The following is a 12,509-nucleotide window of genomic DNA, read 5'->3' as shown; positions in this document are numbered from 1 at the left end:
CAATGAAGAATGTATATACTTAAGAATGAATGCTACCATTTCTCCTAGATATCAGTGAATCAGCATATGAACTCTGGAACATAAAATATGATCTGAAGTTGTTTCCATTGTGAAGTAAGTTGAGAACGTGTGTTACGTGTTTTGATTACATAAGTCCCACCCTCACACAGCAAGTTCACTCTTGTCAGCACTTTCAAATACCTATGTGGGAAGTGTGGGCTGCGGTCTGATTCGAAACTGGAACAGAAATTTCTATTTAAAAATCTAATTAAAGTTGCCTTTGTTTAGAAGTGAATAGACAAGATAGAAAAAACAATTGGAAGGTAAAGCACTTGTTGTTATGTTCCTGTGTTTAAGTGTGGTTCTTCCTTCCTCCAACATGTGAATGGTTTTATAATCATTACCAGTCCCTTCCTTGTGCACTCTGTAGTCTTTTGTTCATTTCCGAAAGTTGTTGTGACTCAGTGTGGTCTAATGCTCGTCTGAGACGATGTGTTCCATAGCACTGTATCCTCTCAGCACCAGCAGGTGGAATCCGTGAGGGTCATTTCCTGCAGCTGGGCCTCTACCTCCTCACTATCATCAGGGAAGCGTTCAACGAAGGACTGTATGAGCCCTTCAGCACTGCCTTCATACTCAACCAGCTCCACAGCATCATCTACAAAACAAACAGGAGCACATTATTATTCTTTTTTATATACACTATATTGCCAAAAGTATTGGGAAACCCCTCCAAATCATTGAATTCAGGTGTTCCAATCACTTCCATGGCCATTAGCTCAAGAACAGTGCGTAGAGCTTCATGGAATTGGTTTCCATGGCCGAGCAGCTGCATCCAAGCCTTACATCACCAAGTGCAATGCAAAGCGTCGGATGCAGTGGTGTAAAGCACGCCGCCACTGGACTCTAGAGCAGTGGAGACGTGTTCTCTGGAGTGACGAATCACGCTTCTCTGTCTGGAAATCCGATGGACGAGTCTGGGTTTGGCGGTTGCCAGGAGAACGGTACTTGCCTGACTGCATTGTGCCTAGTGTAAAGTTTGGTGGAGGGGGATTATGGTGTAGGGTTGTTTTTCAGGGGTTGGGCTTGGCCCCTTAGTTCCAGTGAAAGGAACTCTTAATGCTTCAGCATACCAACACATTTTGGACAATTTCATGCTCCTAACTTTGTGGCAACAGTTTGGGGATGGCCCTGGCCTGTTCCAACATGACTGCCCACCAGTGCGCAAAGCAAGGTCCATAATGACCTGAACCCAGTAGAACAACTTTGGGATGAATTAGATCGGAGACTGTGAGCTAGGCCTTCTCGCCAACATCACTGCCTGACCTCACAAATGCGCTTCTAGAAGAATGGTCAAAAATTCCCATAAACACACTCCTAAACCTTGTGGAAAGCTTTCCCAGAAAAGTTGAAGCTGTAATAGCTTCAAAGGGTGGGCCAACTCCATATTAAACTCTACGGATTAAGAATGGGATGTCATTAAAGTTCATGTGCACGTAAAGGGCAGGCGTCCCAAAACTTTTGGCAATATAGTGCATGGGAATTTTCAGTATATGGCTGAAGGAAGGAGGCTGAACACAAACCTTTGATGTAGGTATTAGCCTGGACAAACATCTTACGAGCTTCCTTACGGAGCAGAACCGTCTCTCTGAGGCGCAGGAAATCGTGGGTGCCGTCAGCAGTCACAGCAGAGTAGCCTTCATACAGAGCCCTTCCTCCCTCCACGTCGGCTGTCGACTTGTGCAACTTTACAAAAAAGCAAATCATCATGACATCATGATCATGGCTACATGCAGACTTATGGAAGCTCATTCTGTTCTCCTTAAAGGGATCGTTCAAACAAAAATGAAAATTCTGTCATCATCCCCCACAAATTGTTCCAAACCTGTATAAATTTCCTTGTTCTGCTGAACACAAAGGAAGATATTTGGAAGAATGCAACCAAGCAGATCTAGCCTTCCCCCATTTACTACCATAGTAGGGGGGCACAAATACTATGGTAGTCAATGAGAGCGAGATCTGCTTGGTTACAAACATTCTTCCTTCATTTTTGGGTGAATTATTTCTTTAAGCCAATGTCACACTAGACATTGAGCATGCAAAAATTCTAAAGACACTGTAGCAGTTGTGATATGACATCATCATGGTGTCTTTTTTATAAACAAATTCAACATAACAAATAGTAACAAATCCAAAAAGTAAAAATATACAATCTACTCCACTTTACTGCAAATAAAAAAGAAAAATAAGTGTGTGTTCTTTTAATTCGCATTATTGATCTTCTATTGGTCACCTGTCTTCACATGATACGTATTCGCAGGTCAGAGTTCACTAAACTTGAACTTTGGAAAGCGCCAAAATGTGAAACTTCTTTACACGAGCTTGCATTTCCAGTCTCCAGCATTTATATGTGTATGAATGCAAGTCGATGGAATGAAAAGTGTAGCGTGAACACGAATAAAAAAAATTATATATGTATATTATTTCAGCTAGTTGCCAAGGCAACATTTACCATTTTTGTTTAGTTTTACTTAAAGTACTAAAATCAATAAACTGAAATAATAAAAAAGTATATAGGCATATTAAAAAAAATAATAATAATAAAAAGAGTAAAAATAACAAAACAATAAAATTATATAAATTAAAAAAAAATCTAAATATGAATAAAAACTCTAATAGTATATTAATTATTCTATTACCAAAGACATGGACAAATAAATAAATATATATTTATATATATATATATTTTTTTTTTTCCCCCCATATATTCATATTCACTGGAATAAACTAATAAAAATGACAAAACAATAAAATTATACAAAAAAAAAAAAAAAAATCAATATTAATAAAAACTGTAAGAGTATATTAATGATAATAAAATAATACTGATTTAGTCACATTTTTGTTTCAGAGGTTAAGGTATAAAATAAATAAACAAACATAAATGAATAAATATTCATTTACTTATTTCAAAATAACTCACTAACATGCAAGGTCATGTGACAATTTAGCATACTACTGTTGGAAACGTTTACTTTTGCAAAATGTGTTCTGTTTCGCATACTTTTTTTAATAAAAGGCGGGCTACTGTATGCAGTGCAGTATTGAGAAGACTGCTAGTTCCAGTACAGTAAACTGGCTGTACCTGCAGTTTACAGAGGAACCTCTGGATGGCGGTCTTGCCCACTGTGTTGATCTTGCTGCGGTCGAGTGTTATGACAGCATCTGGTCGTCCATCTGTCCCTGTGCACTCCTTCAGACCAACCAGTCCTTCTCCAGCCTCCAGCAGAACCCGTAAAATCACAAACCGGGCCTGCATGTGTGCCTACGACAGCGAGATGCCAGGATAATGTTAAGACGAGAAGATAATCAATCAAAAGAGTAATGATTTCCGGACAGGCACACATCTAAATCTCACCTGTCTCCAGCTCTTGCTCTCTGGTGTGTAGAACTCCAGTCCCAGCAGGCCAGCACGCACCATGGTCAGCCAGTTCACATACACCACCTCTTCTGCATCCTCCCCCTCATGCCCGAAAATACTGCCCGACACACAAATTGCTCAGCATTCATATCTCAACGATTCCATCTGAGTGAATCCATGCAAAAGTTACTGAATGTTCAGTGACTCACCTGAGCACCTGTTTGTTGAGACACAGGTACAGACCCACACACTCAGCTCGACACTCCTCATAAGACGAGGCGATGGTGGAGAACTTGCTGTCCCATGTCTCGCTGCCCTTGTACCAGCTCGAGATCTGAAAGCCGAAAGGTCCATTTCATGACTGTGATTGGCAACGCAGAGTTCATAAAGAGGGCAAAGCACAGTGGAATCCAGTAATGAACAGGACAAGGTAAATAACTCACCAGTTCCCCCGTTTCTGGATTACGAACAGCAGTTTGATCAAAGTTGAATTTTCCCTTGTCGTCCTGTTTCAATTCAAACATGAGATGCAGAAACCATGAACCATTTTTATTCATGAAATGTTCTGGGTTCAATACAACTATGCTCTATCAAGACTCTCTGCTAAAAAGACTAATTAGACAAGTTCATAGCTCAACAGAAGAATTACTTTTGATCAATTTAATGCATCTTTGTGATTACAAGTATGTGGTTCTTTAAAAAAAGAATCTTACCGACCCAAACATTTGAACAGCATTGCATATATTTTTTTGTAACACTTTAGTTTAGGGTCCAATTCTCACTACTAACTAGTTGCTTATTAGCATGCATATTACTAGGATATTGTCTGTTTATTAGTACTTATTCAGCGCACATTAATTCCTTATTCTGCATGACCTTATTCAACATCCCTTAATCCTACCCAATACCTAAACTTAACAACTACCTTACTAACTATTAATAAGCAGTAATTAGAAGTTTCCTGAGGCAAAGTCATACTTAGTTAGTAGTGAGAATTGGACCCTAAACTAAAATGACCTTTTTTTCCTTTTTTTTTAATCAAACCATATATAAATAAATCTTAGTAGAAACAGAATTATTCTATCACTAGAAATCCAAATAGTTCTTTTTAAGTGCATAAAACCCACAAGTCGCATATATACAGCAACATATTGGTCTGCTTGTGCTTCTCTACCTGAACAAAGAGCTTCCCGCTGCCATGACCCAGCAGCTCATGGAGTCCAACCTGCACCTCAAAAGAAGGCCCTTTCCATTTGATGTACAGGTCCTATAGGTATAAAGCCACAGAGGAAGAGAAATGACTACTCAGCCTCCACTGCATCATGTTTGATTCATTAGACTGTAGGTGCCTATGGGAGATCTACCTACCAGCAGAGTTCAGATCTAACCCTGACCCAACAAACGTGTCTGTAATTATCAAGTGCTCCTGAAGATCTTAATTAGCTGGTTTAAGTGTGTTTGATCAGGTTTGGAGCTGAAATTTGCAGTAGTGTTGTCAAAAGTACCAACTTCAATACCAATTCCATACTGACATTTTAAAAAAGTGATGCTTTGAGCACTGTTGAGTGGGTTCGTGAACACCTCTGATTGGCCACTGTGTTCACGCACTCAACATATATACGTCTATGATTGGCTACAGTGATCAACACTTTAAAAACATGCTGTAAATAGACAATGACACTCTTCATCGAGCGCTTACAGATACACACGGGAGAGTTTGAAAGCAGGCGTCGATCAGCGGACAGTCCACTAATCGACGCCTGCTTTCAAGCGTTCGCGCTTCCACTCCGACACTCTCGTGAATTGATCATTGTAGCCAATCACAGACATATAGGTTTAGTGCGTGAACACAATGGCCAATCAGAGGTGTTTACGAATCCGCTCAACAGCGCTCAAAGCATCACATTTTTAAAATTTCAGTAATGATTTCAGTACTTTTGACAACGCTACTTTGCAGGAAGGTAGATCTCCAGCAACAGGATTGGGCACCCCTGCATTAGAACCTTACAGAGAGCTTTCATTAGTCTAACCTTGTCATTCTCCTCAAGAAAGGTGAGCTTGTCTTTCTGCGTGGCATACGCAACAGCCAGCACATTCCCAAGGGACACATTCTTGAAACCTTCTGTCTGTCTGATGTCGTCATCTACAGACAGATAAAACTTCTCATAGAATATTGATCAAATCAAACCAGACTGCATATGGAAAAATCCATGCCAGTTCAGAGTACTCACAGTTTGGAATGTTGATTCCTGCAGGGATGCCGCTGCCGGCAAAGGTGAGTACGTCCAGAGAGGTGAAGTCTGGCTTGAGGAAGCGGTCCTTCTCAAAGGCTGGAGGCCAAGGCAGCTCTGGAAGCAAGACCTCGGCTGAGCTCACCAACTGAGCAAAGCGAGCGCTCATGGCCTTGTTCACCACAGCAACAAAACCTGTTGGGCAAGACAGTAAGTGCGAAGGACAGAGAGAAACGGAAGTCAAAACTGGGAATCTACAAGAGTTATTGGTTTTTTGAGCAATTTGTGTGAAATTATTTCTTGTTTTATGTCTTTTTTTGCATGTTGGTTGCACCACATTACTTTTGACCCTGATTTGGTGGACAAAAGTTTTGAGATAATAATAATAATAATAATAATAATAATAAAGACATTATATAAAACTACTTCTTTTAATGAGACATTATTATTCTTCATTATAATAACAAAATTAATTTTAATGTTCATCATAGATGAGGCGTATTCAAACCATCATATGTATGAATTGCATTTTTATGTGTATTTTTGAATAAATTAATAGAGAAAAAATTAGCTTACCTTCAAATTCACCCCTTGAGCCAAATGGATCTCTGTAGCTCTCAATAAATCCAATGTAACTAATAAAAATAATAATGAAAAAAGGTTTGTAGAAGAAATTCAAAACAATGAAATCAAACATTTAAGCCTATATCAATGAAAAGTGATATATCAATAGCCTGTGGCCTATTTCACAAAGTCGGGTTCAGTGGCTAACCAGGTAAGTTTGAGTTTACTTTGTGGTTTAGAAAGATGTATTATTTTTTAGCTGTGCCATTTTAACTAATGTTACATGGCTAACATGCTCCAAAGCACATATTATTACAAAAAAAGAGATTGCAAACCAAAACTGGACCAATCATAAAAAAAATTTTTTTTATTAAAAATCAGCATTTATTTCTAATTATTTATTCCATGATCAGTCTGAATTGAAAAAGCATTAGAATTTATAAAGCTTTTAAAATGACTTTGCATGTTTTCTTTTAAGCTTATTGTAAACCTATAAAAATTATCTAAATAAATTCAGTTTAATCACTTGCATTGATATAGATGTTTTCTTTCAGCTGTCTTTTCAAGATTTTGCAGCAGCAGCGTTTCTTTTAGCCTTTGTAAATGTGTTTAAATTATCGCCTCATAATAATTTAATTCTGTATACGTCTTCAGCAGAGAAGTGAACTGTGCTGACACTCTTGTGTTTCTGCAGGTATCACAAGTTCAGGTGCTATTGCTCCACAGTTAATCAAACTCTGGATCAAATCTGAGTTAATGGAGAACGTTTATAAAGAGCGTTGTGAATTGGATTTGTCTGGTTTTGTCAACTTAAACTCAGAGTTTGTTCAGTTAGCATTGTGTAAAAGGTCACAAGTCTGTTAAATATGGGTCAGACACCTCTCCACAATAGGTCCTTTGTCTTTGATCCAATAACGGGACCCTTCTTTGTGGGCTTCCACTGAGCCATAGGTGAAACTGCGGATGTACTCTTCCAGCATCTTCTTCTGGTTCTCATTGGCTGCATGAGCCTAAGACAAAAAAACCTTTACTCATGCTTCAAAAGTTCATGCTGTTCATTTTACATCCAAAAGTATCAATGATTCAGTGTTTTTTCAGGTTGAACGTGGTCATACCTTGGCTTTTTCCAAGTTCTGACACACTTTCTCCATAAGGAAAGAATAATCGCCCCTCTTAACAGAGAACACAGCACCCTCAAATTCATATCTGCCACAAAAAGTTTCACCGTCCTTCTCAGCATCACAGCAGTCTGCAGATGGGAGGGCATTAAAAAAATGCAAAGAGTAAATAATGGAAAGAATGAAAAAAACACAAATGAAATTAAAACTAATACACAACATATGAACTGGATTTAAACTGCTCTGTATACTCACCCGCCTTCTCGGCAGATGCCAAACGCACTTCATAGCACCGCTTGCCATCTATTTCAGTCTTGAACAGACGGGTGTTGTAGGCACTCAGTTTCTACAAGGACAGACATGGTAGTCTAAATGTGAGCAAATATTATTGTAAACTAGTTTAAAATAGCTTGTCAGAGAGGATATAACAAGATCAAGCTACAACATTGTTCAGTTGGTTAAAAGTAGCCATCATGCACAATCAATGAACAATACTTTAGCAGTTTTTATTAATATAGAATCTTGTTCATTTATGAACTGTTGTTCATTATTAATTGTTTTTTTTATAGCACATTAACAGATATTGATTTATACAACCTGAAATGTTAAACACATATTTGTAGAAATCTACCTAGATTAATAAATGCTGTTGAAGTATTGTTCATTGTTAGCTCATAATAACATTAACGAAATTAACCTTATTGTAAATAGTTACTGACATATATTCCATATTATTTATTTGTATGCATTTAGCAGATGCTTTAATCCAAAATGTATTTAACATTTTTGCCAGTAGGCATGTTCCAGGGGATGAAAATACAGGACTTCAAAAACATATCAAAACAACATATGTTTTCAATGATAGCAAAAGCAGGATTTTAAGAATAATAATATATATATATCTTTACCTTTACAAATATGGAACATTATTTATTATAATACTTTTTTGGTAACAGTTAATTTATGTGTTAAGGATGAAAAAAGATAATATTCTATATGCGTCATGCACTATATTAATTCCACAACAATACAGCTGTTAGGAACATGTGAGGCTGTACTAAAACAGTCTGTTATGCTGCTTGCTTGAGGTTGCAAACTGGAGTTTGTTATCATATTGTTTTAATTTTTTATGATAATTATAAACACTCTCATTTGTAGCTCAAATAGTTTTACCAATTTGTCATTTTTGTGGCTAATGAATCTTAAGTCTCACACATTTACAAAAAATATCTTACTTCCGCATTTCAAAATAAGGTGGATACCTTGGAGTCCAGAAATTTCTGGGCAAACTCTGCATCTTCTAAGCAGCAGTTCCCTGAGAAGTAAGTCGTGATCCCCTAGGAGAGAATAGCAATGAATAGTAAAACGTCAACCTGAGACTGATCTGTAAAAAAAAGAGTTTTTTTTTTTTTCTTCTTTTACCTTCTCACCCAGACCGAGCTGTTTCTGCTTGTCTTCTAGGGAGTAGAGCGGCTCCGAGCAGCAGCCCCACAGCGCCTCTATGTCACCGGGGCTCTCCTGAAACGCCAGACTCTCCCACACCAGAGCCTTGAACTTCTCCTGCATACAAAAAAGGGATCGTTATTAAACACTAAACCTGTTGGGATGCTGCATAAAAGTATGACAGACTACACATGTGACATATTAAGTAGGGTATTTCACCTTTGGTAGGTTGGGGATGAATTTGGTGTCCCCAAACGACTTGTAGTTCCCCATGTTTGCATAAATCCCAGCAGCATATACGAGGAAGGCCTAGAATGAGATACAAATTTGTTACAACAATGAACACAGAGCAGATGTTAACTTTGGTGTTCATAACAGGTCATTTCACCTGATATTCCTCTGCGCTCAGTCCAGCTGCAGTCGCCGCTGCCTTCAGCTGGAGTGGCGCCTGTGCGCGAAACAATTTTTGCAGCAGTACGTAGATGTTGGCAGACTCAGGTGACGTCTGGATCAGCACGGCCAGGCCACCGTACCAAGATGCCCGTGAGAGGTAGTGTGCATACAATTGCTCTTTGGGAGACAGCAGCCTGAAAGCCTCCCGGCAATCCAGAGCAGAGATCCCAATGTCATTTGGGAGGTAATACTGAGAGTCCACCATTTCAGTCCTTAGGCAGCTTGATTCCTCTCCACTGAAAATTCACAAAAGCATGAAGGAGTCTTTGATTACTATGCAAAATAACAAAATGACCTGGGCTGCGTTTCCCAAACTCATTGTAAGCCTGAGTAGATCGTAGAATCGTTGGCACCAATGGTGTTTAAGATCTACTTAGCTCACGATTCTTTTTAAAAAACTCAGCCATGGTTATTATTGGGATTCACATCATAGCTTCACACTCTGTCTCTCTCGCGCACACACACACACATCTAATAAGCCAATAGTTGTGTAGATACTTTTGGATATGTAAATGTGTAGACATACACAGTCAAAAGATTTGCTTTAAGGCTGAAAGGTTAATCAGCACTGACCCGGTGAGTTTCTCTTTCACTTCTGGGAGTTAACTGATCAGCTAATACTGTTAGCACACTTGATAGTGCAGGAAATCAGACAATGACATTTCGCAAATCTGTGCTGTGCAAACAAATATGCAATAATTGACTATACAGATATCCTATCATCTACAATAGCGAACATAGGCTTTCTTTTTAAACAATATCCCAGATATTAACAACACCATGTAACACAAGTTCTACCTGAATTGTGCGTTCACTCCTGTCAAAATGAGCACCAGCGTCTGAATCTACTTCCGCTACTCATTCAATTGAATGACCCGCCCCTTAGCCAATCAGACCGCGGAAAAGATGACTGACAGACTCGAGAACCTATAGAAACAGCAGAAGTAATAAGGTTTCGAGTGATCGAAAATAAAATAATAGTTTTGTGAAAGGGGGTTATTTTTTATGTTCACTATAATGTATAAATATATTAGCATACAAATAATATGTTTCTTGTATTATTGGACTGTTAATCTAATTTTGAAGCTCAATATCTGTTTATCACTTAAGTGCTCAAGTGGAATTCATTTCCCAGCACTCTAAAATAAACTTTCTGTCAACAGGAAATTGTCCATCTGCATGGTCTGAACAGCATCTTGACCACCCAGGATCATTTGTTTATTGTGCTCTGCTTTGCTTTCATATTCTCTTTGGGAGGTGAGAATAGTTCGCCATACATATTTTTAGGTATAAAATAATGCAGGTGGATTAGCCTAGCCCAAATAGAGTTTAAATAAAATAGATAAAGCTATTAAAATCAGTAAATAAATCAATTCGTCCTTAAAACCTGTAAAATTACTTAATTACAGTGAAGTAAGTAAATACACTTAATTAATATTTTTCCCTTAAGTTCGAAATATTTCATGAAATTCCATCAATTTCTGTTCCCCTCACTATTCTAATAGTATGTTATCATAAAAAGTGAGCATGATTCCCAAACATTAAAATCAGCCCAGTGTTTATTCCGGCCGTGGGAGATTGGCACACGTTTAAGGGTGGGTATGGAGCTCATTGTGGAATCTGGGCATCAACAGGATCCCAATGGCGCCAGATGAGAAGATAATAAACTCTTAAACAAGCACCTGCTTATGAATCGTCGTCAGCTACATTACACAATTCAATGGCCACTTCAAAACAGAACACTCAGCTTTTCTCTTTTCTTGGGAGGCTACAAAAGGTGAAATGCCAAATGCTCAACTTTTAATAAAATGTAATATAGTAGGCCGATATCTAATAATTGAAATAATAATTTCTGGTTATTGGGATTATATAGATGTCCATTAACATTATAAGCAGATTAAAAAGAAAAAAAGTGTTGTTCTTAGTAAAAACAAACAAACAAAATAAGTTGGTTAGCAGAACTGACATGCATATGTTTATATTTTAATATGTAGTCTGAGCAGCATGCATTATCTCAGTGAACAAAGCTGTGGTTTAGAGCAAGCCAATCACAGAAAGCAAATGTCAATAAATCACATAGATCCAACAGGTTACTGGGGCTGCCTGTCGCCTGTTGCCTGTATGTTCATTCTCCTAAGCTGAGGGGAAGGACAACAGAGCAAATCGGGCACTGTTTTGCACAAATTGTTCCTTGTAGTTTTACTTTTGCTTGGACTTTATTCCATCTTGCTTTTATGCTACCAAATATTTGCTTTAACCAAAATATGCTTCAAGTTAGATGCATGTCTGCATTGGGAAAGCATCAAAGGACTAACTTGAAAATGAGTTCATCTGCAGTGATACCAAGTACCGAAATTTATCCTCACAGATATGTTTAGACAATGGACGATGGACTACTATTACAAGCCCAGACTTAAACATGGTTCTCAGCGATCCATGTGGGGAATGTTTAACTTTAAGGTAATGTTTCAAGCATTTGAACTTTGTTCGTTTTCGTATTTGATATGGGTGTTAAATTTACTCAGCAGCCCTTTTGCAAGTTTGGAGATTTTACTAGTTGCACAATGTGTTGTATTTGTTGTATTTATGGTAATTAGATGTGTTTTAAAGAATGTTAAAACACATCTAAATGAAAATTATGTAATCATTTACTCACCCAAGTTGTTCCAAGTTGGCCCCATTGACTATATATATATAAATAACAAACAAAGACCATGGGTGGGTGGGTCTTTGGGGTGTACTCATTTATGCTGTGCACTGTGTGTATATATAATATATATATATATATACACACACACACACACACACACACACACAGTGCACAGCATAAATGAGTACACCCCCTCTGAAACTTCTGAAAGTCAGCAATTACTCAATTACTTTGAAGACATGTTAGGGTTCTTTAGAGATATAATGTTCCATATAAGTCTGCTTAATCAATTACCAAAGAAGCATGTCAAAGGAAAATAAGATTTTTTTATGAAGGTGATGAAATGTTGTGTAGCAAAAATGAGTAACCTTGCGGTGGCGCCAGATACTCTTTAATCGGTAATGACAAATAATTTATAACATTAACATGACCGATTGAATTAATTTTGGGAGAGACGGCTGAATGTATTTTTAGTAAAATGCCTGTATATAAGATAAATATTGGCAAAGTTTAGACTCTGTCATATATGTGAATCAACTTACTTTGTTGTGTATTTTCAATGTGAAAAATAACTTTTAAATTGATGGATTAATTGCATTTTGAAAAAAAAAAGTGTCATGGATTTATTG

At 37.7% G+C, this 12,509-nt stretch overlaps 1 protein-coding gene across 2 annotated transcripts; it reads right to left on the bottom strand.

The window, feature by feature from the left end:
• Positions 1-515: 515 nt before the first annotated feature.
• Positions 516-10,084, bottom strand: dpp3 (dipeptidyl-peptidase 3). 2 transcript variants are annotated; one of them, XM_067375679.1, is made up of 18 exons: positions 10,029-10,084; positions 9,166-9,466; positions 8,997-9,086; positions 8,757-8,894; positions 8,597-8,671; positions 7,590-7,680; positions 7,332-7,465; positions 7,096-7,226; positions 6,229-6,287; positions 5,653-5,847; positions 5,452-5,564; positions 4,596-4,688; positions 3,865-3,927; positions 3,631-3,755; positions 3,419-3,539; positions 3,146-3,325; positions 1,584-1,746; positions 516-658 (listed from the first exon to the last, which is right to left on the bottom strand). In XM_067375679.1, the coding sequence occupies exons 2-18, from the start codon at positions 9,433-9,435 to the stop codon at positions 516-518; spliced, it is 2,184 nt and encodes a 727-aa protein (XP_067231780.1). In that variant the 5' UTR covers positions 9,436-9,466; positions 10,029-10,084. The 2 variants fall into 2 exon arrangements, with proteins under 2 accessions (XP_067231780.1, XP_067231781.1); XM_067375680.1 differs by lacking the exon at positions 10,029-10,084 and adding an exon at positions 9,804-9,827.
• Between the last annotated feature and the right edge of the window lie 2,425 nt (positions 10,085-12,509).

The sequence above is a fragment of the Chanodichthys erythropterus genome, chromosome 22, assembly GCF_024489055.1.
Source record: "Chanodichthys erythropterus isolate Z2021 chromosome 22, ASM2448905v1, whole genome shotgun sequence".
NCBI lineage: Eukaryota > Metazoa > Chordata > Actinopteri > Cypriniformes > Xenocyprididae > Chanodichthys > Chanodichthys erythropterus.
Note: the sequence above shows the minus strand (reverse complement) of the source record. Positions and strands in the feature narration are given on the sequence as shown.